We start from the raw sequence: 27302 nt of genomic DNA on the forward strand, positions 1-27302 counted from the left end.
TTTCTTAGGGTGTTATCTTTTATTGGACAAACTGTTACATGATATGTTGGGTGATATCTTTTATTGGACCAACTATTATGTAGGATTTCTTAAATGATATGTAATAGTTGGTCCAATAAAAGATGGCACCCTAAGAAATCCTTGCCTCTCATATAATTGCCATCGAAGACATTTACATTTATAAAGGCAAAAGCCAGCAGTTTTCATGAAATCTACTTCAGTGTTTTTGCTATTCTGAAGCACACTTTTATCACTGAATGAACATTTGTAGACATACCGAAGTTCTGAGAGTGCCTGCAAAGTTGCATTGTAGGGCAGTATTGCCTAAAAAGTGATGGGTTTTAATAACAGTAATTTCACTTTTTAATTTGCCTCATTTGTTAAAAATTACTCTGAAACACCCCAGAATTCTATAAAAGCAAACCAAAAGCAAATGGAGATTGGAGTGTGTAAGATTTAGAGATTATGACTGTTTTAGGCGGGATGCCTGGGTACGACCAAGCTGAGGGGATGCATCACGTTTACCTGTAGGATGATCCTGTTCAACATCAGTAGAAGACAGTGGGAGAGAAATCCAGCTGAGTGAGTGGAGCAGGCCCAGGTTCGTGGTCCTCTGGACTGGCTGTCCAGTAATGACCTGCCTATTACTGGGACAGCAAAGTTCCACCGCTTTGAAAACAAGGCAGCTGTGGCACAGCTTATGGCTGAGACTTTACTCCCCTCTGCCCCTGGAACAGCACCAAGAAAGGACATCTAAATAAAGGATGAAATACATGTCTTAATGTCACAAACATAAATTACTCTGTTAATTACAACACCTTGTCTGCAAGGCTATTTCACTTGATACCTCCACACCAGTGAAATGTCTCCAGTGAAAGGACCTTTTTCCAGCCCCTTCTTTGTTCCTTCAGTAATACGATTTTTAAATTACAGCTCATTATTACACTCATTCCCAGCTTCCCAAATAATGACCTAAAATTGTCATGAGAACACTTTTGGCACAAGTATATTTTCATGCAGTGATATTCAGTAATTGCTTTGGGACTGAAACACTATGCAAATGTTATTTAAATTAGCAAATAAAAACAAACATCAATTAATATTTTATCATCAAATTATAACATATTAATTGTCTTATCTTATAAGATGATTTCAGGTAGAAAATTGTGCGGGGTTTCTGTTAGAGAAGACAGGAAGAGGAAGTTCCTGGGCAGTAAACACAGTAATCGGAAGTGTAAAATCTGCAGTGTGGTGTGTTTCACTCCAGGAGCTGTGTCTTTTCCATGTCATATGAGTGTGGAGTGAGAGGCTTTCTGAGCCCCAGTTTAAAGCTGGTCATAAAATGCACATAGAGAAAATCCCTCCTGACTTCTGGCAAGCTACCATGCATCACAGACAAGAAAAGGGAAACTACCTCTCAGAGGAGCTGTTTAGAAGATTTATAGAGCAGATGCATGTATGCATGATCAAGGGTGCCAGAATAAAGCTTCTAATGTGCTGCTGCAATGAAACAACCCCAGTCGTAAAGGAGCCTGTATAGAGCATTTACAATACTTATTCAAACTCTTTGGTTTTCACTTGTACACCTGTGTTGGGCCTACAGCTGTTAAATGGTGCCAGAGAATGTTATAATATTATACTTTTTTGTAGCAGGCATGGATCACACTGGAAGATGCAAAATATCACAAAATCTAACACCTTGAGAAACTAACAGATATCTAAATATTTAGAATTTAGAATCCTGCTGCATTCTAGAGAGAATCTTGAATAAAATGAATGCTAAATATCTTTCATTCTTTTAGACAGAGGAACTACAGAAAAAAAAGACTGAGGCTGACCTGACAGTAGCTCCCCTGAAGGTAATGTATTTTGCTGCAATTGGTGTGGTAGTTATAGCTTTTATTCCAATGTTTACAAAATAGGCTTAATCCCTTTATGCATAGCTAGACAAGGTTCTTTAGGTAAATCTGATATCTTTTATTAAACCAACTCATAGTTGGAAAATTTCTTGTTAGCAAGCTTTTGGGCACATACACCCTTTTTCAGGCTGACAAAGTAACTGTAGATGGCCAGAGGCAAGCTGCTTTACCACTCCTTCCAGGAAAAGTACAGACCATCTGCACCTGCTTCCTCAGCCTGATGAAAGGTGTATATGTCTAAAAGCTTGCTAAAAAGAATTTTTCCAATTATTTGAGTTGGTTTAATAAAAGATATTGGATTTACCCAAAGAACCTTGTCTGCCATGTCTGCCTATCCAAAGTACCTTGTCTGTCCTTAAACCAACACGGCTACAACCTACACACCTTTATGCATAATTAACTTTTTTTACCCCTCCCTGCTCATTCTTTAGTGTACTGCATGCCTCTTTCCTGGAACTGTCACTTGAGTGAGCTGTTTGATTTTAAGTAAAAATCAAAATAGGGCAGGATTAGGGCCTTGTCGCACGTTATTTTTAGGTGGCTCCTGGAGCTCTGAACCCCTGGATTGTCTGCCTGTTAACACCTTTAAGTGGCTTTAAGCACTCGTTATGCAGCTATAGCTAAGTTATACCACTCCAGAGCAGGTTTATCTCTGCTTTGCACAATTCAGCACTTCGCATTTTGCCTGCCAGACTTCCCGTGGTCCCTGCCATCCCTGGCTTCCATACAAGTTGCTATCTTCCCAGCTTGCTCAACAGCCCTTCTTCTTCCTTCTTTCCCTCAGTGCTGACCTCAGTGCTTCTTCTAGCCAGAGACTAAGCCATGCAGTCCAGAGGTTTGAAGGAGAAGTCACCTGAGCCACGCAAACACGGACCTGGCAATGCCTATCCTACCTCTCCAAACCTTTTCTGAGCCCACCCGCACCTCATTCTGCTGCATGCCAGCTGCTCTGATCAGGGACAGGGCCGGGGGCTATTTTTGCTCAAGTTTCCCCACTCAGCCGGTAGCCTTGACAAGCATCAGGAATGTTCAGCCTGGCTGGGAGGCTGAGGTGCCTGACCAAAGCAGGCAGCTCTATGGATTCATTACAGAGCAGACTCAGGAGAGCCCCACACTCGCTCCGAGCTGTGATCTGCTAAGAGGAGGAAAATGTCCCCCTCTTTCTCTTCTCATCCCTGGAGATGGTGTGAGAGAGAGAAACGGGGTCCAGATTCATGGTGGCTGATGGAAGGAAGACAACCTTGAAACTTTCCACCTACAGCTCCTAGCCCTGTCCCATGCCCACAGCCTGGATCCACCCATAGCTGCCCCACCTTGGAACAGCGATTTACCTGGCAGCAGGCTACCGCCCACCCTGCAGCAGCCTCACTGCATGTGGATCCAGTGTGTGGAGCAGGGCAATGCTGGAGCTGCAGGGCTAGAGCTTTTTACCTAACAGAAGTAGGTGAGCTGCATAGAGAAACATAGAGACCTAGGGCTGGAAGGGACCTCCACGCTCACCAGGCCTCTAGTGGCAAGTCATGGCTGCTCAGGTAGGGGAAAGTCAGAGAAGGTTTCTAGACTAAAGGTGCTGCTGATCCAAACTCCAAGCTAGTACTGAGCCAATCAAGGTTTGGACGTCTCAAAGTACATGCAACAAGGCCCTTAGTGAAGTGATACTGTTGCTGGTAATCTTGCCACCAGGGGGCCCTTATGCACAGAGAACTGAACTATCCCTTACCAGCTGTGTGCTTGTCTGTGTTGCTCAGGATGCTGCTGCAGTTAATGGTCCAGAAGATGTGCTGAAGAAGAACAGGAAGATGTGCTGTCCTGAAATCTTTGGGTCAAATGTGCCAGGTCATATTATATTTAAATACAAACTAACTCTCAATGGGGAACTGAAATCTGTTTAATTTTTTTTCCTGTTACATAGGCTAAGTTGGCTTGTCTTGTTCGCAAATGCCATGAAAGAAACAGTTTGATTACCCAGCTGGCCAGAAAATTGCATAGACATGGAGCTATGGATTCTGTTTTAAGTGAAGAAGCAAAGGATTTGGTGAATGATACTGTCCTTGCAGACTATTTGTTCACCTTCACACCTGCAAATAATCAAAAGGTAAATCCATATAAATTTCCTATTGTACAAGTCATTATTTGTATATTCTATGTGTGAGCTTTTTAAGCAGAACATGGTAGAATAGATCTTTCCTTAATAAAACTTAGTAAATTAGAGTAATGGTTGGGAAACCAGAATAGCAACTACCAGAAAATAAATTGGATTATATTTCACATGATGTAAATCAATATAAGTCTGTGGAAGTCACTGGTGTTGTTCTAGTTTATTCAACTGTGGATTGATCCCATAGTCTTTAGAGGTGATCACTGTGTGTGCCTACTATCCAGGTGAAAGCATCAGATAAAGAAATAAAAGCCAATACTTTCACAGGGTAGCTAGCCTAATGGATAAAGGGGACTTATAGCTGATGCTATATATATTGATTTCAGTAAGACTTTTCACGCTGTTCCACGTGACATTCGTATCGGAAAATTATGGAAAGGTCATCTAGATGAAATCAGAAAAAGGTGCGTCTAGAACTTGTTAAAAAACTTCTCTCATAGGGCACATCAGTACATGCAGGCGCATGTCCTTGCAGCAGCTCCAATAGAAGTGGTACAAATTTGAGCAGGGGATTTTTGCCTCAGTGCGTGTGCCTGGACATACACTTTGGCGTGGGGCAAATTGTGCCACTTGGGGCAAAATAACCCTGCCTGGCTCCTCCCGGTTCTGTAGCCAGGGAGAACTAGAGCATGGGGCCAGCACCTGTGCTGGCCCCAGCTCACTCAGGAGCTTCTAGGGCCCAGCTAATTGGTATCTGGGGATGCTATCCCCTGTGCCAGCTGGATTGCTGCAGCAGCATCCCAAATCCATTATTTAAAATACCCCAGAATCCATGTTCTTCCACAATTAGAACAAAAGACCACTGTATCGAGAGAGAGAGAGAGAGAGAGATCAGTTGGACAATGCTTTCTTGATATATTTACAATGTTAAAGCAGTTTGGAAACCTACCAGTGTCTCTATCATCATGATAAAATACATTCTAAATATCTATATGTATTGATGTATGGTTTTGGTTTTCTTCTCAGATGATGGGTGAGTGATGGGGAGGGATGTGGGGTTTGCAGAAAGGGGGGTGGGGGAGGCAGGTGGATGAGGAGGGATGTGGGTGGATGTGGGTTGGTGTGTGGGGTGATTGCAGAGGGACTGTGGGTGTGGGGGGAACTTGTGGGGGGGCTGCTCAGGAGGGTTGTGTCCCCTGGCCCCTACAGGGTGCAGTCCCTAAACACAGCACATGGACTGTCAGCCCCGGCAGGGCCCCAGCTCCCCCCTGGAGGGCCACAGCCCCTTCCCCCCCACAGGATCCCAGGCACCCCTGCAGAGCCACAGACCCCCCCCCCCAGAGTCCTAGCCATCCAGCAGAGCCACAGACCCCTCCCCCCCCAAGGGTCCCATCCACCCTTCAGGGCCACTTCCCCACTGGGTCCCAGCTACCCTGCAGGGCCACAACCCCCCCTCCATGTAGGGCCCACACCTTAACCCCTGCAGCAGCAGTGAGAATGAGGTGCTCAGAACCCACTGCTACCAGCCCCCCCATGGTGCAGAGCAGCCCCCAGCAGCTCAGAGCTAGCACTGCCTGTGCTGTTCATCAGGGCCTGGCACCACTTGCAGGGACCATGTGTCATGCTGAGCTAGGTCCTGCTGGCACTGGGGACACTTGCACCACCAGGCTGGGCTAGTTCCATGGAGGCAGGGAAAGTGTGCTGAGTGAAGCTGGGTCCTGCTGCCATGGAACTGGCTTGGCCAGGCAGTGTGAGCAGCCCCAGTGCTGGCAGGACCCGGCTTGGCTTGGTGTGCTGTCCCTCCACGCTGCACCAGGTCCTGCCTCCAGTGGCAGCACTGCTTGCCCCATGGTGCCCATGGGGAGGCAGCTCATGGCAGGACCTGGCCCAGCATGACTAGCTACTCCAGCTTTGCATTGGAACAGGGCATATGGCTCCTGTGCAAACGCACACGAGCTGCACAGCCCCGGTTCAGATTGGGTTGGGTCAGGCTGGTGGAGCATGTTTTCCATGAGGCTTAGGCATGCCTCATGCAACAGGTGCTCAGGCATGCCTTATAGTGTGTGTTTGCACAGGAGCCACACCTCCCAGAGCCACACGTTGTGCTCCAATGCAAAACCAGGCTAGCGAGTCATGCCAGGCTGGGCCAGGCCAGGTACCAGTGCTGGCTCAGTTGCCATGGTCTGCTGCAGCTGCTGCATGCCGCTGGCTCCACGCTCTGGCCACTTGCCTCCCCCCTTCTTGCCAGCCCCGCACGGGCTGATATGTCCCGGGCCCCACACACCCATAGGGATGGCTCTGGGGCAGCCACACACCTGCTCCCCCACCTGGTGGCTGTGGTGCTGCCGGTGGCAGGCAAGTGGAGCTATTCAGGGCTGTGTCTCTGCTGTAGGCACAGTGGGCAGTGACACACTGCTGTGTGACCCAGGCTCTGTAGATGCTGAATGGACCTGGCCCAGCCCATCCAAGGTTATGCACTAGCGGGCCAGGCTGGGCCTATTCAGCATGTATGGAGCCTGGGTTGCATAGCACCATGTCACTGCCCGCTTTGCCTGCAGCAGAGCCACAGCTACTCTGCCTGCTGCTGCCAACACCACAGAGGCTGGGTGTGGGGGGCAGGCACCTAGCAGGCCCTGCTCAAGCCCCTCTATGTACCCATCCACTGGGACATCCCTCCCACCCCCATGCTGCTCCCCACACCCCAAAACATCCCCCTCCACTCCCCATAGCCCCCAACATCCCCCTCCACTCCCAACACTCCCTGACATCCCCATGCCACTCCGCATAGCCCCTGACAACCCCCTCCACTCCCAACACCCCCTGCCATTCTTCACACCCACCTATACCCACCCATACCCATAAAGCCTCACATCCCTAACTTACTCTTGACAGTGCCAGAGGCAGCAGGAGCACCACAGAGATGCTCTGGTCAGAAACCAGAGCATCTCTCCTGGAGGACTGACTCCCAGGTTGCCTCCAGGCATGATCCGGGACCGTGCCTTGCCCCGCTGTTCTGTGGAGTGTTGTTTTTTTTTTGACTCCTGGATATCCAGGAGTCTAATTTTGTCTCCGTGCTGCAAACTTACAGCATGGGGAATGTTTTTTTCATTCCCACACATACCTCTTGCAGCATCTCAAAGGGCTTTGAGATGCTGTAAGATGCACGTGTGTGCTTATGTGGATGTGCCCATGGGGTTTTGCTGTCAAATTGAGGGGATATTTTCAAGTGGAATCCTAGGATTCTGGCGGATGCCTGATTCCTTTCAAGATTTTCCTTAATGACTTGGATCAGAGGTTCCCAATCTGTGGTATGGGTACACCAGTGGTACTCAGACAATCTGGCAGTGGTACACATTAACAGATTTATTATAATTATTTTATATGACAAAAATTGCTGGTGGTACTTAAGGTTGTATCATTTTAAATTGGTGGTGCACAGTCTGTTAGCGTTTGGGAACTGCTGACTTAGATGGCAGACTAAAGATTCAATTTATACAATTTATAGATGCTAAACATTCTGGAGGGCAAGTGAATATTCTAAATGATCTTGATAATTTACAGAAATCTCTGCAATCAGCAAAATGAAATTTAATGAAGGCAAAAACAGAGTTTACTTTTTGGAAGGAGAAATCAAATATACATATACAAAATAGGGAAAATCTGGCTAGGCCACAGTACTGCAGAAAATGATCTGAGGTTTATTGTGGAACACAACTACATATGAGTTGATAATGGAATTTCGTCTTACAAAAAGTGATTTTCATTCAGTTGTATTAACAGCTGTCTCATATATAAGATGTGGCAAGTAATTATTTCACTCCACTTGGCATTGGTAAGGCCTCGTCTGGAATAGTCTGTCAAGTGTTGGACACCACACTTTAATAAACTTGCAGACAAGTTGGAGCGCAACCAAAAGAGGGAAATAAGAATTTTAAGAGGTTTAGAGTGCATAAGCAATGAAGAAAGGTTGAAAGATTTGGGCTGGTTTAATGTACAAAAGAGAAGACTGAGCAGGGAAATTGTCTTTCAGTAGGTACAGAAATATAACTAGGAGTGTTGGTGCCCTGAGTGGAGGAAGAGGGGATGACAGGCAATGGAGACTCCCCATGGATAGGCTGTTGCACCTGCAGCATGGGCTCCTTGAACACAAGCTGCTGCTGCTGCAGTGTGGGCTGCTGCTCTGTGATGCAGGCTCCTTGGAACTGTCATTCTGGAGCCTCTAAATTGGTGGCCCAGGGATGCTACCTTGCTTATTCACCCCTACTTATGCTAGTGAGTACATAAGTAGTATGATGATCAGTCGTTCTCCATGCTCACTTGCGGAGAGAAATTATCTTAATTTTCAGGAAAGAAGATTTAAATTGAATGCTAAGAAAAGCTTTCTAACTAGAAGGGTAATAAAACACTAGAGCAGGCTGCCTCGGGAGGTTGTAGAATCTTTCACTGAAGATTTGTAAGGATGATTTAGAATTTTTTTTTTATCAAGGAGAGTCTTGGTGCAGTTGATCCTGTCTCAATTCAGGCGATTGGAGTAGATAAACTCGTGAGGTCCCTTCCAACCCTACATTTTGTAAATATACTGCTTTATATGTTCACTATTTAGTACCCTTTCCAGTGCTGCTCTTAAAGTTGAGTCACTGCCCCCTGCATTTAATAGTCACTTGTTGAGAGTAATGCAATGGGGAAGCTTCTGTCATGATGGAAAAAAGGGTCCTGGTGAGAAATCAAGGCCTTCTCCCTTGCAAAACACCAGCCATCTCACTGACCATAAGTCCTGTAGGTTGTTCTAGTTCTCCTGGCCTTACCTATCTCCTTCTCTTGGCTTCTTAAAGGGAAAAGGAGTTTTGGATAGGGGACTGGATATGACCACACTATTCTAACCTCCATTGTCTGGAGGAAATGTTGGTTATTGAAACTGAAGTTATTGTGTATAAGTATGTAAATTCAGTAATATCTTTAGGTCTATATTCTGAGTTGTAATCTTGCTCTTGTAGATATGTAAGGCAGGCTTGAGTGGGTTGCAATCCTAGTGTGGGATGTTGGTATATAAGCTGGTAACCTCCATGGTTGTTAGGAGAGTATAGCTGGGAAGGTGGTTTGTGTTTTTAAGTTTTTGTAGGGAGTCTGTTGTGTCTTGGACAAGACTTTGTCTTCAGGTGATGAGATTTTAGGATGGATTCAATGAAACCAGGTATTTCCTTAGTGATGGTTCCATGGTTGGATATTATAGATCTGCCTGGGTTTCCTTGTTTATGAAATTTAGGGAGCATGTAAAAAATTCCTGGAGTGGGTAGTCTAGTATGCACGCTTTCTCACCCACAGTGCAGGGGTAATAGAATCGTGAACTGTGCCGAAAACACCACACGTGCGGTTGGGAAAAGTGCCATGTAGGTGCAGAATGGGTAATAGAGTTCTGCCTGAAATGGCTCTGATGTCACATTTGTAGGTAGCTCTTTTCAGTGATATGGTGGTTGCATGTGAACTAAAGATCACATTGGGAAGTGTCCCCAAGTTCTTGGCTGTAGTTGCTAGGCTGTTTAGGCATGTCTGTACTGTTGATGTGAAGGAGCACTGTATTAAGAAACAATGTACCTGTCCTGTGCACACTTCCTCTCAAACTGGAAGAATTATAGATGGCCTGATGTAGTACTAGGTGTGTGCTATTAAGTTCTACCACTCAGGTTTCTCCAATTCTGCTGCAACAAAAGAACATTTGAAAAAACCTAGCCGTATTGTTCAGAACAGCAATATTGGGCTAGGGCTGCTGTGACAGAGAAGGGAGATATCAGATCTCTGGATATTTTTCCCAGAGGAATATTCCTGGTTAATAATACATCAACAGCCAAAGAGATTATGATTTCAAATTCTGTCTGGTAACAGGGAAACAATGAATGAAAGTTAAGAGAATGATAGAAACGAAACTACAGTAGCTTGGCTTCCAGCCAGCCATACTATATGTAATTCATGCACTACTCTCTCCAGCTTACAGACTTTGACATGGTTCCAGGAAAGTAGCTCAAAATGATACAAGTTGAGAGAAACATACCTAGTAGGGGTGTATGAAGCTTCAGTCGCTGATTCGATTTGGAGAATATTTGGCCTGATTTGGAGGCTGAATCGCCAAATCTGAATCAAATTGGGAGACCAACCCCCCCCCCCATCAATTTGGAAAAAGATTTGGAGATTTGGAAGGCAGTCTTTCAAACAGAAACTGAAAAGAGGGGTAGGGGAGGCGGGGGGCGGGGGACTGACATCTGTAGCTGGCCAGTGACTATGATCTTTCCCTGAGTCCCCTTCCAATCACAGTGCTCTGTGGGAGGAATGTAGAAACAGCATGTAAGCCTGTGTCTGCAGCCTCTCTGTTCCCTTTGTGAGCTATCTCTGTCTGAGCAAAAGAGGGGTGGGTGTCTGGCTCAGAAACAGGTGGGTGGGCAGAGATCTAACTGGCATCGGGAAGGCCCCCTGTTACAGGCTACCATCCCTGCTGTTTTCATTCAAATCTACCTTAACACACACACAAATGACACAAGTTTTGCTTTCAGCAGTTTGAGGTGCAGTTTCCCAGAAACACCTGCACCTACCTCCTTGAAACTTGGCAGGCTTCAGCCCTGAGAAGGGGCTACCATCCCTGCTGTTTTCATACAAATTTTCCCCAAAATGGCCACATTGTAGGTATTTCAGTGATTCCCCATTATAGTCTATGACCAAATCACCAAATCTCTCCGAATCAGCACCGAATCTTCCAAAGCTGATTTGGCCAAATTGATTTGGGACAGTGGGCCAAATCTCCAGATCAAATCACTGTCCTCCAAATTGGTTGAATCTGAATTGACTGCTTCCCTATTCACCCAGGCCTAATACTTATCCTACAATGCAAGATTTAATTTACAATTTCAGTGTTTTTTGTCCTCAGAACTGTGTAGCACAGAACTAGCTGAATAAATACTTTAGTGCAGTGGTTACCAACCAGTGGATCTCAATCCATCAGTAGATCTCGGAGCCTCTTGCAGTAGATCTCGGAGTTTCTTGGAGTTGATCCAAGGCTGGGGTAGGGGGCTGAGTGCCTGCATGCATGCGTGTGTGCATTCCAGCCCAGCAGGTCAGTTTGTGAGGGAGGGAAGGGGCGGGGCTAGATTGAGGTCCCTTGGTGAGAGAGAGTGCTGCAGATGTAGGAGCAGGGGTAAGTTGAGTGGGGCCTTGGCTGGGTGGGACTTACCTGCTGGGGAGGCATGCCCCCAAATAATTCTTTCCCCCTGTCCTTTGATCTGCCCCCCCCCACTTCCCTCCCCACAGACTTACTTGCTGCGTGGGGAAGTGGGGGTGGTGGCCGCACATGGTAGATCTTGGGTAGATTTTAAATGCCAAAGGTGATCTCCTACTTAAAAAGGTTGGAGACCACTCTAGTGAATAAACATGTTTTGTCACTGAAAAGCAAAGAAACTGGTTTTAAGCCCTATGCTTATAGGAGTGCCCGCAGATGTTTCTTATTTTTATCCATTGACTGTGTAGTCAAAAATGCATACACATTCAAAGCAGCAGGATCAGAATCAACCCTTCTTCACCTCTGCCCTCTGTCTTAGCTGAGTGGCCAAATTACTGGGTTACAGAGTCAGATTTTGCTTTTCCTCCTGGCCCCATAAGTTGTGCACTTTCAGCTGCTCAGCAGTTCAGCATTAGCAGAAAGTAGAGGATGTCTCCACCGTGAGTAGGGGGTTAAGTCTTTTTGGGTGCTTGTACACAAGCAGAGAGGCTGCTCCAATGTACTGAAAATCCAGCGTGTTGGAGCAGACTCGATTAATTGAGTCTCATAGAGCATGGCAATTGCTGTACTACAGCAGCCTCCCATGCGTCAGAGTCTCTGTGCTTCAAAATGGCAGCAGGGGCACTATTTTTAAAGCTCATTCGACAAGCTTTAGATAAAGTGTCCCCACTGCCACTTTGGGCATGCTGATCCATTAGAGTGGCTTCATGCACTTTAATTAAAGCCATCCCCACCCACCCCCACTCCAGAAGCACATGTGTATAAATGCCCTTTGTGAAGAAGTGGGAGTGATACTTGAGATGGGAAGAAGTAGGAGATGTTTGAATCCTCTTCAGCTGAAGAGGGCCAAGAACTCAGATCCCCCACTTTCTGGACAAGTGCTCTAATCACAATGCTGTTATGTAAAGGGTGGGTGGCATTGCTGTCATCATCATCACTGACTGCATTTTCAAATGGCAGCTCTTATTGCTTTGCCCTGAAGCTGTCAAGGTGACATGTGCCTGGAGCATACCTAATGCATTGAGCTTCTCTGGGGACTTTGGCATATTTCAGGTGCCTCTTCAGTTTATGAATCTTATAGTGGGAGTTTTTGGATAGGGGTTGAATACCTAGTTCCATACACACCCTCAAATCTAACTCTAGGCACATAGACCTCTTTGTGGACCAAAATGGCTGTGCTGATTGAATTCAGAGGACTTTAAGGTTAGGTGCCTACTACTGAACAGGGGTCACTTGGGTCCCTTTTTTTGGATTTGGGTGAGAATAATCCATCTAAGTATCACATTAGACTCCTAAGGTTCCTCTCCAGACCTCATGCTTAATATATTATTAGTGTATGTGATATTTGAAGTTAATATAGTCTTCCATGTGAAATATTCTCAATGTAAGATGCAAGTATGATCTGGTTACAGAACTGAACATTTTGGTTTTGGCTCTGCCTTTTGCTTTGAGTATGATCTTGGGCAAGTGCAGTTCTAGAATCACTGAACTCTTTCAACTCATGTTGATTGTAAATGGTTAATACGCCAGAATGTGGAAGTGACACTGTACTGTTTCTTACAGCTGTTCTGAGGATAAATTACTAAATGTTTTTAGCTAGTCCAATAGTGCCATGTTGGATGAACACTGTAGAAAAGCCTATCAATAAATTAAAAATACATATTTACATGGTTCTGTTGTCTCATTACACTAATTATTCAAATCTGGTTGATCCAACAGGAGGGGTTGAGAAAAAGAAAGCAAGTTTGACTTTAGTTAGAGCACTTACCTGGGACGTGGAAGGCTTTGTTCTGAGTCCCTGCTCAAAAGAAATAAATATTTAGACAAAGTGGAACAACTTCAGTCAGAAATTAAAAGATTAATAGGCCAGTGATTAGGGTACTTACCTAGGGTATTGGGACATTGCGGATGAACTCCCTGATCTGATGAAGCAGAGAAAAGTCTTGGGTTTGAGCACCTGAATCATTAGACTTGGCAACATGGGTGGACATCTTTGGGTTTGACCACAAATGCTGCCCAGAGCCCAGGAAACATCTCTGGTCCAAAAAGGGATGTATGTTTCCACAGAAGGTTTAGGTCTCAATGAAGAAATGTAGTCCAGTGTAAAACTATTAGGTTGGAAAATTCCCAATACGCTCTAGCCGTAACTTAACAAGTACTAATCCCAATGCGTCAGTAAAGACAGTGCGTGTGGCAGTGCACCTTTGGGTCCCTGCCACTTTAAGGGCTGGGACAGGCAGCCAGCAGGTGCCTGGTTAAGGCAATCATTTTCAAACAAAGGTCAGCAAGGCAGAGCCAGCAGTTAGCAGCTTGTAGCTGAGGGAGCAACACCACCTGGCTCTCCTGCTGCTCATGGAACATCCTGGAGGTAAGGGAAGGAGCTATGGGGAAGGAGGAGCTCCTGGTCCTGGGCATAACCTGAAACTGCACCCTGCTGGGGTAGGGAGGCCTGGTGGGAATGCCCGTGGCAGGACAGCCCCCATGAAATACCAGAACCGTTCACCTCCCCAGTGAAAGGCAGGTAGGGACATCTCAATAACCCCAGACCGCACAACACTGTGGGTTGGAGGGCCAGGCCTGGCTGCAGCCACCTGAGCCCCAGGGGGTGTACAACCCCGGTGAAGGAGTGGGGGCCGGGCACGGCTACAGCCACCTGAGCCCCACTGGGGTGTAAGACCCTGGAGGTCCCAGGGTGAGGGGACAGTTGTGTAGCCTAGAGAGAGGGCATGAGAACAGAGGCAGCCCACACAAAATAGGGTGCATCTTTACGGCCTGAAGGACTGTGCGTTAATAGGTCCTAAGTCGGGCTGAAGGACGGCCAGAAGAGCAGCGCATAAGCCAACCTCTACAAGATTTTCTTTTTGTGTGTTTGTGTGTGTAGAATGGCCTGGTGAGGTGCCAGGGCAAGCTTAGCCCAGTGCATGGCTAATTGACTGACCACTACCCAGATGAGGACCATGGGAGAGGTCCAACAGGTTGCATGTTGCCCATCAAGGAGTGAGTCTGATAAGTCCCATGGCCTACAGGAGCTGCTCCAAAAGGGAGCAGGGCAGAGTGAAGGGGGCACAGCATCATGCCATGAGTAAGAGGCTCTGTGAGAGAGGGCAGAGTGCAAGGGGTCCCAGTGAGGGGGGGGGGGGGTAGTATGAGTGCATGTATGCAAGAGGCCTGACCGATGACTAAGTTTGGTCTGGCTTTAGGCTGAAAATACAATAACATTCTGGATGTCATCTGCGAGGCATGGGCCACACAGTGTAGGTATGGTACAAAGCTGTGGATAGTGTCCCCTGGCATTGGGGCATATAAAGGGCAGCCTCCTGCATTTACCACCAATTTATTATACCAGCAAAATTGTGGCAGGCAAGGCTAGGTGGACTGCCCTACGCAGACAGGTGGGTGGGCTGGATTGACACCCAGCCCTGAGTTTGCCCCCTGTTACAGTGAGTGAGTATGAATTTCTATCAACGGATACATTCTTTTGTTTCCAGAATCATGCACTATATTATGCAGCCAGGCGGTAAATTGAATTTATTTTTCATTTTGACAATTTTGCTTATGCGTTGCTGCTATTGTTCCTAGCAGAGACTACTCTAACGGTCCAAAGCTATGTCCAGCTTTCCAACAGTCTCTTAAAGAAAGAAACTTTAACACACACACATTCCTTCTGCCCACTAAGATACACCTTGTAAATCATCACTAAAGTGTGCTGTAAATATATTTGCCACAGATACAGAATTTTTTCCAGCTATAAGTGCAGCCTGAGTATTATTTTTATTAATTTCTTAATCAGTAGAAGGCTTAAGGTCTAATATATTGCATCTCATTAGGGCTAGATTAGATGCACCTGTTTGTCTTATTGCTGAGATCAAATTCCATGTTTTTCAGTGACATTAGGGCCTAATATGATGGCCATTATGAAATAAAGGCGAATCTTTCCATCAGTTTCAGCTGACTTTAAATTTTTTTTAAACCATTTCTGCTTTGTGACTTAAGAGGTGTCAGATCTAAAAATCAGTATTATAGATCACAGGGAAGCTATTTTGGACCCATTTTTTACTTTTCCACATCATTGGAGTTGTATCAAAGATTAATCTGTGTAATCCACTTACTAAAAGACCAAGTTCAGCAAAGGTCTTAAATGTATCAGCTGCTTATGGGTTTTAAATATGAGCAAGTACTTAAGTCCTTTGCTGAATCAGGCTCAAAGAATATGCTGTCCATTTCCTTCCAGCGATTAACAGTGCAGTGTGAATTTGTAAGCAACTAGAGAGAAATGTTTTGCTTATAACAGCTGACCTTCACAACTGAATTACAACTGATAAATTGTGTAACTTGTTGCACTCATTTGCATCACATATGATAACATATGATGCAGATGAAAACCGTGACTTTGTTAGTATCCCAGAATATATCTTTGGATAGTGCAACTCACCTGCACTCCAGGGACTTCAGTGGAGTTGCAATTATTTACACTTGCCGAGTTTCTAGTCTGAGTCAAAAACAGCAAAGAAGCCATCACTTTGAATTTTCTTGTTTTGATTAGTTAGTGTCACAGCCCAGTATTATGTATGTAAAGTGTTTTCTAGTGATAAAATAAATTTTGTTGAATGATTGAGCCATGCTTTCGATGTCTTTGTTTAAATATTATGTTTTCTACTAATGCCAAGATATAAATTGGTCTAATACGCTCATGATTCCCCCCCCCCCCACACACACACACACACTTATTCTTTTTTTTTAGGATCCAGGTCTGCGTTTCACATTAAATGAGGCTCAGAGTTTTCTCTCACTTTATGCAGCATGCAGAACTTTTCTTATGAATTAGTTTACAGCTTTGAAAATGTTATAATTGAACAGAATAGCTGATTTCAATGTGTACATCTACAGACAGCATGCACTTCATTACAATTAATAAGATGGCTTAGAAAAGTTTGCATCACTTCTATTTTGTGTCAGAGTGGTAAGACAACACCTGTCTGATACAAACTTGAAGAGTTTGGGTAGGTGGAGGAAGAACTGCAGTTTATTGCCAAACTATAATATGACTTCCTCCCAGAGCCCTCTTTGAAGTGAAGTGATAATTAACTGGATGGCTGAAATAATTAAACACAAAACATGACAAGCTTCTAAAAAAAAAATAATAAAAAGCACGTATTTAGCAATTACTATGTAAGCTCCATGGTGCAGAGATTGTTTTTGGCTTTGTGTTCAGATGGTAATTAGCATAATAGGGTCCTGCTTCATGACAGGGGCCGCTGGGCACAGTGGCAACACAAATAATGAATCATAAGACTCATACCATGTGGTCAGTCCCACTATTGATCCTTTTTGTTGCATTTCATTTGTGTGCTTCTGCTTTAAATATTTTCCATTTAGATTGGAAAGTCTTTGGATCAGGGAGAGCTTCTCCTCTTGTTTGTTATGCACCTGGCATAATAATTACTGTTGTTGTCATTCTCTTTCTCAATAAAGGCTTTGGCTCAGATCCATAAACAGACTTGGGTACAGCGGTACTACTATAGCAATGCCTAACTCATAGTCATCTGCCTCAAGAGGTGAAATCCACAAATCTAAACAAAGGGCCTAAGGGTAGGATTCTGTCCCATCAATTAAATGTCTAAGTGGATGTAGGCACCTACGTGTGATTCTATTCCACCCTGTTCAAGTCCCTGAAAATCCATAAATACAGCCACCATTGTGACACAGGCTCATCTTATCCTTAAAGTTGAGTCTCAAAAAAGCAGTAAAGATGAAGATGACTTGCCCACCTCTCTCGCAGTAACCAATTTGAGCAGAGTGGAATAGAATCAAACTTAGGTGCCTTAGTGCACTGACCCCTAACAGGTAGAATAGACTGTTATTTGAAGTCCCTCTTTCAGTGCATGGGAAGTGATATGCGGCCAGGATTGGGATGCATGCCAACCAGCTTGCTGAACAAAGGATGATAGCAAACAGGAAACACCAAAGATAGGGAGCGGCCTGAAGCACACTCTCTTTTGGACTACCTCTTGATGCGAGTTAAATACTTCTGAGACTTGGATTCACAGCCTATATCCCTCTGAGACTGAGGTAGCTCAGTTAGCCACATTTTATGAAATAGGAAAGTTAAATCCACAATTTATAAAATAGCTTAACAGTTAGATCATTTGCTAATGAAGTGGGAAACCTGGGTTCAATACCCAGTTCAGCTTTTAGAGTTCAAGCCTACATTTCTCAACTCTGAACAGAGTCCCTAAATTACAAGGCTACCAGCAAGACTGGGATGGGGGACTTCTGTTGAATATTCCCCTTCCCTTCTGTTGCATATTTGCTACCATGGAGATAGAAATACAAGATTTATGGAGCAAGGCAGGAGAGTAAGTGAGAAGCACCATGACTGTAGCTCAGTGATGAGGTCACTGTACTGGGAAACCTGGGTTCTAGGATCACTTATGCATTTTACATTAGAGTCATTGGTAAAAATCTATGAATAGTTCTGGGAACAAGGGTGAAACCCAGATCCAATTCCACCTCTCATCCACAGAAGTGCCCTCTGATATGAAACATGGACCCTGGTGGAATTTGGACTGGGAGAGGTCTCTGAAGTTTTATGTTTTTCTAGAACTGCTTTTGAGCCCGTACAGGTACAGTCAGTCCCTTATTCAGGACTGGGAAGACATCTTTAATCTAGCTTTGTGTAAGGCCAAGAATAGTGTCTATCACCTTTCAAGGGACACAATGTTTTTCATGTTTCCCTGAATACTTTAAGATAGAAAGCTCCAGGCAAAGAATGTGTCCAGCCGAGGAAGCGCTTTGTTTCAAAGGACTGGGGAATAAATGAACAAAGCAGCTGAGTTCACTTAGCTGGTGTGTTTGGAGGTACCTTCTGGGACCACTTAGTTGAAACAAAGCTGTAGAACACAGCTTTATCTCTAAGAAACTTCCTTCCACTTCCCTGTGCATCATATTTGAATAACATCAGTCCCAGTACTATATAATAACAAAATCTGTGCAAAAGGGTCAGAATTTGAGCTTTCCCAGAACACAGAGAGGAGAGCTAGTTTGGGTCTTGGATTCCTATTGGAGCTGGGAGTGCTGCTGGTCACTCCAGGGAGCAGCTGAGTGCCTTGACACCCTTTTAAGGCCCAGATCCATCACAGAATCATGCCACTAGTTATGACATTATAGAAACAGTCAGAGGTGACTTGTACTCAGTTTGGACCCCAGGGGAAACAAAGAGGGGAAAGAAGAGATGAGATTTTATTTTCAAATACCAGAAGACAAATCCATTGAGGGTGGATCTGTTATCCTTGACCTTCAAAAAGGGGATAAAAATAGTGAAGAGTACAAAATAAAATATGCATTAAAATATTGGTCATGGTGTCCTTTCTGGTGAAATATGAGATTCAGATAACCAGTTTGTTCAATAATTATTTTCATGTCTATTCTTACAGAGAGCATCCCAACTAATTATAGTACCTGAAAAGACGGAATACAATCAAGGTTAGTAGCATGTTAAAATAAAATGGCTTGTTGCTCAGGAAAGTTTAGAAACTGGCTTCTGACCACACATGTAATACTGCAGATGTTTAGAAAAAGATTTTGCTCAGATAGGAAAGAGAGGAATCTGTGTTGAGCATAAATGCTTGGTAAAATGGTTCCCGTTTAGTTATTAAAGCACTTTTCTAAACATTTATTTTACTGATAAACGTTGCCTCTTAGATTCTGACAAGGAAAAATGTGGATGCTTTTTCAGGACTTTTCAAAGTGTGATTTCATTTTTTTTGAAATGGCGAATGCTAAGGACTGTTCCAATATATATTCCTTTCTGGGCATGCGTAATTTGTAGAAATTGCATGAGAAGACACAGTTAATTTAAAAGAAAACTGAGGAAAGTGGAAAGAATATTGAAAACATTATGAAGGGCAAAAATGAACTAATAGAAAATGTTAGAATCTGTAAAATGTGAAGTATAGCTTTTAGGGAAAAGTGTACATTTTCTTGGAGTAAGTTAACCCCTCCCCCCCCACACACACACACATGCCCCAAATAACACAGTTTTTAGGAATGATTGTGGTCACGATGAAGTATGTTATGAAACATTACTCTCAGTCCTGTCCTTTATGTCTTTTGAATACAACTTTTGATTCTTTACCTGGACTTTAGATCAACAAAGAAGAGCCTTTCCCCAGAGTATCCTTCCATATGTAGCCCAGGGCATGCTTTTGGATGTTCGGTCATTATTGTAAAGATACATATATAGAACTTGCAGCCAGAAAAGCTCTTATATATCACTACTTCTGGAGTCCTTGTTATCCAGAGACACAACACTGTCTGGACACTGAGAAATGCAGAACTATAAAAAAGCCACTTCAAGTAGGTTTTTATTCAGAGTAGGGCCATCCAACTTCCAAGTCCCTGGAGGCCACATTAGCAGGGGCTGCATGACATGTGGGCCACACAAGATGAGTTACCCTTTGCTGCACTGGGTGTGACCCCTCCACTGCTGCCATGTACAGGTGCAATTCCCACCCCCACCCCCTACCCCCTGCATGCAGCCCAGACTCACCCTCAGCCCCTCATGGTTCCTTGCCCCCTGGACTAGGGTGACCACCTTTTTAAAATGCAAAGGTGGTACACATGCCTGCCTCCCCCTCCACACCCCACCCCCACCAGAGCCAAGCAGGACCAAGGCAGATGCAGGCTCCCTGCCCTGCTGCATTTTCCCTGGAAGCCCCGTGATGGCCACGTGGCCCACCCAGTAGTAGTGGGGGGCACAACTCCATGCCACCACCACCCCAGCTGATGCCAGGCAGGTAGGGGGTTCATCGTCATGGCAGTGAGGGGTTCCTGGGGGAAGAGGAGCAGAGCAGGGAGCCCTGAGCCAGCAGCAGGTGGCCCACATCTGCCCCTGCCCTGCACACAAATCTGGGTGGCACATGGCCCCCCAGGCCCCTCTCCCTGGGGGTGGTGTGCAGTGGTGGGGAGCTGCCCTCCCCTACCTTCTGGAAGAGCTGCCCTCTCCCACCTTCTGGAGTGGCCACCCATGGCTCTGTCCCGCTCCCTGCCCTGGCTCTGGGGTCTATGCACTGCCCTGGCTGGGCAGCACCCTCATCCCCTGCTTCACTCCCTCCCTCCCTCACCATGGGGGTGTTGATCTGCCCCCCCACCCTCCCCATCTCCTCCATTCCCATAGACTTACCTGAAAGGAGCTACTCTCCACACTGCCCAGTTCTTTCCCAACCACATACACATGGTGCCCCCTGCATCCCGTTCCTGGCAGCCCCTTGCAGGCTGGGACACTGCCAGCCTGCAAGGGGAAACCTGGATCCCTTCATGATGCTGTGAATCTGGGACAAATGCTGTCCCAAAGTCATGCAGCCCGGGACTGGGACTTGATGTTCCTGTTCCAGGACTGTCCCACCCAATTAGGGATGTGTGGTCGCCCTACCCTGGACAAGGCCAGCAATTGGCAGCAGGGAAAGGGAGAGAGAGCCCAGAGACTCTGACTGCTGTTGCAGTGGAGGAGTGGCTGTTGAGTGAGAGCTGGGGGCTGCAACCTAACCGCTCATGGCTCACAGGCTGCCAGCTGTACTGCTCTGATTTGGAGCAAAAGAAAATAAACATGGGGTGATTACAAAGCTTTAAAGAGTTGATTTTTTTTTTCCTGGTAGCCTCTCAGACTTCCTTGCCTTCTGAAGAGGACCATGATTTGTCTTTGTGTGGGTCACTGATTTCCAGAGTCTGCACCACTACGGATAACTTTCAGCCATCACAAGACATGCCTCAGACTGTGCCTCCTGTAGTGAGTAAATTCTCATCACATAATTTTAGATCCAATCTCTTCATGTCTCAAAGCATTTCATCACTGCCTTTTGCAATCTCTCCACCCGTTTCAGCCTGCCTGCATTCTAATGTAGTACAGGGCAGTTGTGCTGCATCCAAAGCCTTTGTTCGGATGGTTAGGTTTTCTAGAGCATGTCCCCAGCTTCCCTGGGAGCTGGTCAGAATTTTTAATCTATCTCTTAGCTGCTGGGGGAAGGTGTTTTGTCTCTGGGGTCCTGGGTAGATGAGATTTAGCCATTAGCTTCTTTCATGGCTTAGTGCTCAACCTCTAGTGAATAAGCTAAGGGCCCAGCTGCTTCTGATGAGAGAGATGTCTCCACTGGGCACATTGCAACATTAGGCAGCGCTGCAACCACGACACAAACCTTTTGAGTGCATTAGGGAAATGCTCCAAAGTTGAAAGCTAGAATAGGGTAAGAAAAGTTAATGTCCCTCATGCACTTGCCATCCCCCAGAGAGGGAAAATGCTGTCCTGCAATGTGTCTTTTGAATTTCTCTGTGGGCCTGTGGCACAATACAGCTTACCCTTTTGACAGCAAAAAAAGTCTACAAACCATATATGCTTTTTCCCTCCCATGGCTAAGTATTGTATTTTAGCACATAGTTTGTCAGTATGCTTGTTATAGCAATCACAATTATGACCTCACGAGAAAAGGGGAAGAAGGTCCTTTGCCCTTATGAATGTGCACAATTTTACCCCATCTCATGCATATTAGTTATGTCCAGGGTAGAAACAATGTTTTAGATTAAGTATGCTTGATAACAGTTTGCAGCCTGGAATATCAAAGAGTCTGTGTTTCTTGAGCTGAATAGTTAGGCTAATGGGATTGCCACTGACACTCAGATCTGGATTAATTCTGGAAATTAAAAGAAAAAAATGCCACCTTGAACTGGAATGTATATATTCTCACAAGGTACTCGGTATGGCTATGTACAGGTGTTCAAGAAGACCAAGGCAGAATTGCTCTAAGTTTTGAGCTTTACTCTAAGCACCCAAGGTTAGTTTGGGATTGAATACAACAGAAGGTAGCCCTTCCATGGGGGGTGGGGATTAGGGGCAGGGCAGGGCTTGGAGCCTGCCTGCATTGGCTGAGGCCAAAAGGTTGGGGGACAGGAGGAGGTGCTCTCTCATGCCTCCCAGTGTGCCCCATGGGTTCCCTGGGTAGCTGAAGACTCCTGAACAGAGCCATCCCTGATTGGCTACTGGGCATGGGCCACCACAGCCTTAATCCCCTGCCATTGTGGCTTGCATGTGCCTCAATATCCTGGTCTGCACACACCCTGCAATGGTGCCTGCCACCCGTGCCCAAGCAGGGAGACTCAGGAGCTGTAGTGAGTCCTGCTGATTGCCCAGTGTGAGTCTCACTGGAGGCTGTTGGGACATCATGACTGCCCAGATAGACCTCATGTGGGAGTTGCTCACCATGGCATGCACCCTCATGGCCATGAGCCACCAGCCAGCAATCTTGTGTATGGCCACCCAGCGCACCCTGTGACTGCCAACTTTTCGGGACTGGGCCACTGACTTTCAGCTGGACTTTCAGCTCCACATCTTGTGCAACTCCCCACTCCTTGGGTGGGCCCTCAGCATGTGCCTTTACATGGATAAGGAGAACTAGGCATAATTTTTAATCTTGGCATGGGTCCTCCACAGTATCTTCAAGACCAGGGGGATGTCTTCTATGAATCCTGGACCAAAATGTGGACTGGGCCTGGCACCACAGGCACACATGGCACAGGGATGGGGCAGAGGGCAAGACCCCTGCTGATATTGGTGGCCCTGGCCCCACACAGTGGCAGGCTGTCTGGATCCATGAAGCCCTGGCCATCTAGACCCTCACCCTTGTGGACCACGAACCCTCCCTAGATGAGTAGGGCCAGAGGGCTTTGAATGCCCCTTCCCTGGCTGCACAATAGGTCTCCTGCCCCAGGCTCCTCTAGCCTTGCATCCCAGGCAGTGCTGCTCATAAGCCAGGCAGCCTGGGCACCATCCCCTTTCCCTCTCCCTCCCCAACCCCTACCAATGGCAAACACCGGCGTGCGGGGGAACATGGCATGAGGAAGAGATGTGACTTGGTTTAATAAAACATTGCAGCTGCCAAAACTTTTGTGTTTAATAAAGAAAACCTGTTGAACATTTCCCATGGCAGAACTTGGTCCCTCTTCCAAATTAATACAAATGAGCAAAACTTTGGAAGGAGTGAGTTTGGGGGTGGGGAGGGGTTAAGAGGGGCAAAAGAACCTGGAAGGGTGGTTGGAGGGGAGGAGGAGTCAGGGGCATTGCCCCAGGGGCTGAACTCAACAAACACGAGACCTTGGAGGCAAGGGGGAATGGGGCTTCTCCATGTAGGAGCTGGACAGCTGTGTGATCCTGTACCTACTGTCAGTCTGAGAGAGCCTCAGGGAAGAAGGGAGCTGCTGGTCTGGTGGTGGGGAGGCTGTGGGGTGGGAAGCATCACCATAGTAGGTGCCATGGATTCTTTGCTATCTCACATGGGATACCCAGGCCCTTAGTTCCTGCCCCTGGGACCATATCTTCCCCTTTGAGGATCATGGACCCACTACCTTGCCCATGCCTGGGGTTTATGTCAGAGAGCTGTCCCAAACTTGGGGGCTGCCTATCCCCACCAAGGCTGCACCACTTCCCCTGCCTGGGACCTGATCCAGGAATGGGACCATGGGGAGCAGAAGACCTCTCCCCCTGGGCCTCCTGGCTGGCAGGTGGACAAGGTGTGGCTCGTGGGCTCTGCTGCCAGAAGCTATCTTGGTGACAGTCTGATTTAGCAGGCTGGAGAGCCGTGCTTTCCCCCTGGTTCTGACCACTCCTGCATCCCTTTGGGACTGGCGTGGAACTGCTTGGGGGGAGGATCAGTGCATATATGGGGTGACCACCAGCACTAGGGGGTAGTGATCTGGTGCTGGAAGCGGGGCAGCAACCCTGACAGCCCTGGAACTGGGTCTGAGGCAGCCCAGTGCCACTACCCTCACCCACTGTTTCTCCCTGGAATGGGCCCTACTGGGTGCCTTCTTGGCTCTTTGGATCTTGGGTCAGCAGCTCCCACACACCGCATCTCCTGTGCTGGCAGCTGCTTGCCCCGCACATCTCCCAGTCAGGGCACAGTGGGGAACATTCCTTCACTGCCATCATCCTGAGGTCCCCCTCCTTAGACTCCCATTCCTTTTACCCCATGGAAGAGTCCCTGGACTGGGTCTGGCATGCTGTGGGGGGCTGTGCGGCAGCCTGTCTTGCCACTCCATGGGAGCCAGTCAGGGATGTCATATGTGGGCCCCAAGCAGTCCAGAGCCCTGTGCATAAACTCCCTATCCTAGCACTGCAACTCTCTCAACTCAGCTGTGCAGCAGGTTGTCTCCTCCAAAGAGTGGATAGTGATCTGGAGCCCCTGGCCATGTGACTTGGTAGGCTGGGTGTAAGCACACCCCAGCCTGTCCATTCCCCCCGGACATGTCCTGGGTCATTCTTTGTCCCAGTCTCGCAGCCCCTGGTGCCAGGAGTCCATGGTTCACACTCAGAGCTTTTTTACCCTTTGCCTGCTGAGCTCAATAAATGCTATCATTGCCTTTCCATGAGTGCTTTGGAGGGAGGGGGAGCTGTTTACGCACAAGTGCTTGGGGAAGCTTTGCTAAGGCTCGATTGTCTCATGAAGTGCAGCGTGACCTTGAGAGGTATGGCAAGGAGGTGTCAATTAAGCAGATTTATGATTTATGTATAGGGTAGGTGAGGGTCTGACTGTGAAGGAGTGGGTAGAAGGCTGGAAGGTGGATGGATGGATGGAAGGACTGGAGGATGCTTGGTGTGGCTCCCAGTGTGTGGCTCTCGCTCTCACTTCAGCTGCTTGTGGCGCCTGCTCCTGCATCACCTGGGCTCTGCTGTTCAGGTCACTTCCACAATCTCAGAATTCCCAGGGCCTTCCAGCAGCACCCGATGATTCTGGCAATGCCCCTGCTCCGTCTGGCTTGTAAATTTCAAGGGTCCTTGATCTACACCACAGAGGCAGCTGGCCATGCCCCAACGGGCATGGCATCCTGAAATGGCCAAAAAAACCTTTCAGCGCAAGGTGCCCATGGTCTGAGTACCTTCCAGCAGTACCTGAGCCATGGAGGCCATGTGGTTGGCTCCACGCAAGCTCAGTGCTGATCTCCTGGTCCCTGTCACCTGGCTCCTGTGCAGGAGGAGGGGAGGGGAGGGGAGGGGGCCATGCTGGGTGGCAGGGTGCCTGGCCCTGGGGCTCCCTGGAAGGGTGTGCGTGTGCCTGGGTCATGCCTGTGCATGCTGGGGGTTCACCCAGGCTCTGTGTCAGTTCCATGGGTTGCTTTGTGATGGGCTGTGGGGAGGGATGCAGCCCAGAGATGAGGGTGACCCATTGCCAGGTCTGGTATAGGGAAAGAGATCACTTTTCCTCTCCTCTCCTTTGCTGGGCTGCAGCTCACAGCTAGCCATGATCTGAATAAAATGATGCGCAACAAAGGTAAATTTAGGTTGAACTAAGGATGTTTTAAGAGCAAGCATACAAAACTGGTCTTCTGAATACGTCTTACATCCTATCAAGGATTCGTGCAGATCCTGTTCCTAACAGTGCTTTATTGTAAAGACTCCAAAGATATGTGAAGTAAATACCAGCTTTTCAGACCACTTCACATTTTCAGTGTCCTCTGGTGCTGCAAGCACTGAGATATAACTGCTACAGACATACTTGGATGCTCATCTGTGGCTCCATGGCTAAGGAGAGCTTTATGAAATGAACAGGAAAACCAGCTCAAGTCATTGGTTTTATTTTTGCAAGAATTTTATGCTGCCTGCCCCAAAGAAATCTGTACCTAAGATTTTTAAGATTGACTGCTGTTACTAACATGGGAAAGTAGCCTTGGACTTCTACTATTTCACCTGGACAGATATTTCACAATGAGGCCAGGATGAAGATCACTGCTTCAGGTCACTGTATGATTAACAGTCACATTAGATATCAGTTTCTCTACACAAAATGTGGGATACAGCCTTCCATAGAACAGAAGACATTGGTTCATAGAACACGATGAGTGAAGTGGGCATGTACAGCATGACTCACTTTGACAGACTGCTTTTAAGATAAGAGCACAGAGAAACAAAGGTTGTGTCCTTGTTGACAACTACTAGTGTCTGAAAAGGCTACATTTCTACTTGCTAAAAAGGAATGGATATTGAGAAAAAATTAACAAACGAGATCGGCATCATGCTTCAGAAATGTCGATGGAGAGATCTCTAATCTCAGCTGCCAAGAAGGTGAGATCTAGCAAAGGAATGTTAAAGCCCCAGAAATAAAACTGCAGGAAGTATCTAAATCTCATCAGTTCCAATTTCCTATGTATGGGATGAGCCTGGTGCACATCTATCTTGGGGGAACACATGCTGTCCCTTCCTGCAGCCATAGGTGGAAAATTCAACCAAAATCTGAATGTCTTCTTTCTGTGGTGCAGTTCAGAGCCTGACAGTCCTTGGTAGCAACATGGGCATAGGAGGGGGAAATTTTAGGGGAGTGGTAAAGACAAGATCCCCCCCACAAACCATTGCAAAAATGCCAGGGCTTCAGGAAGGGGCCCCTGTATGTCTCTTGACTTCCTAACTTCTGTACGGATATTAGGGAATCTACTGCGTTTAGATGGGGAAATAAAACCACAGCTGTTTCTTTTGCAGGCAGCAGATTGGGAATGCAGAGAGAGAATTCCCTCTCCTTCCATTGGAGAATGTTAGGTGTTTCTTAATGGGAACATCATAATAGATTTCTGTCTCCCAGAGGGCTTTTGTGTGTTGCTGAGTGGCTCTAAGAAAGCAACACTACATTAAGGAAAGCAAGACCATTGGATATTATTATTCATGTTAGCCAGGAAAAATTACTTCAGTAAAATGGTTACTAATAAAGCAAACAATGTGGGAGTTTGACAAAAAAAGAGTTCCTGGAGCTAGCCGTGCTCTAACCTACAGCATTGTACTCTGATACCACATCTGTCCAGGGTTATCTTAGAGTGGGATCCGACATTTTTACAGCTCTCTATGTGACCTGACCATCTGTTTGGTTATGGCTGTAGAGCGTTTTTTGCGAGTTTATCATGCACTAAGTGTAATGTCTGTGCCTAGCCTATGTGATCGTATTGATAATTTGGTAGGAAAGCATGTAGCGTGCATGCTTTGTGCCTGGATTCAGCA

The 27302-nt window shown here is 46.5% G+C and overlaps 1 protein-coding gene across 1 annotated transcript in view; it reads left to right on the forward strand.

Moving 5' to 3' along the window:
• LOC109280672 (golgin subfamily A member 4) overlaps nucleotides 1–27302 on the forward strand; it is a 170699-nt gene that overhangs the window by 87320 nt on the left and 56077 nt on the right. The window contains exons 14-17 of the mRNA XM_059721155.1: nucleotides 1803–1859; nucleotides 3832–4014; nucleotides 18712–18760; nucleotides 20932–21062. Coding sequence (XP_059577138.1) covers nucleotides 1803–1859; nucleotides 3832–4014; nucleotides 18712–18760; nucleotides 20932–21062 — 420 coding nt within the window. The remainder of the gene's footprint in view (nucleotides 1–1802; nucleotides 1860–3831; nucleotides 4015–18711; nucleotides 18761–20931; nucleotides 21063–27302) is intronic.

This window comes from Alligator mississippiensis, chromosome 2 (genome assembly GCF_030867095.1).
Source record: "Alligator mississippiensis isolate rAllMis1 chromosome 2, rAllMis1, whole genome shotgun sequence".
Lineage (NCBI taxonomy): Eukaryota > Metazoa > Chordata > Crocodylia > Alligatoridae > Alligator > Alligator mississippiensis.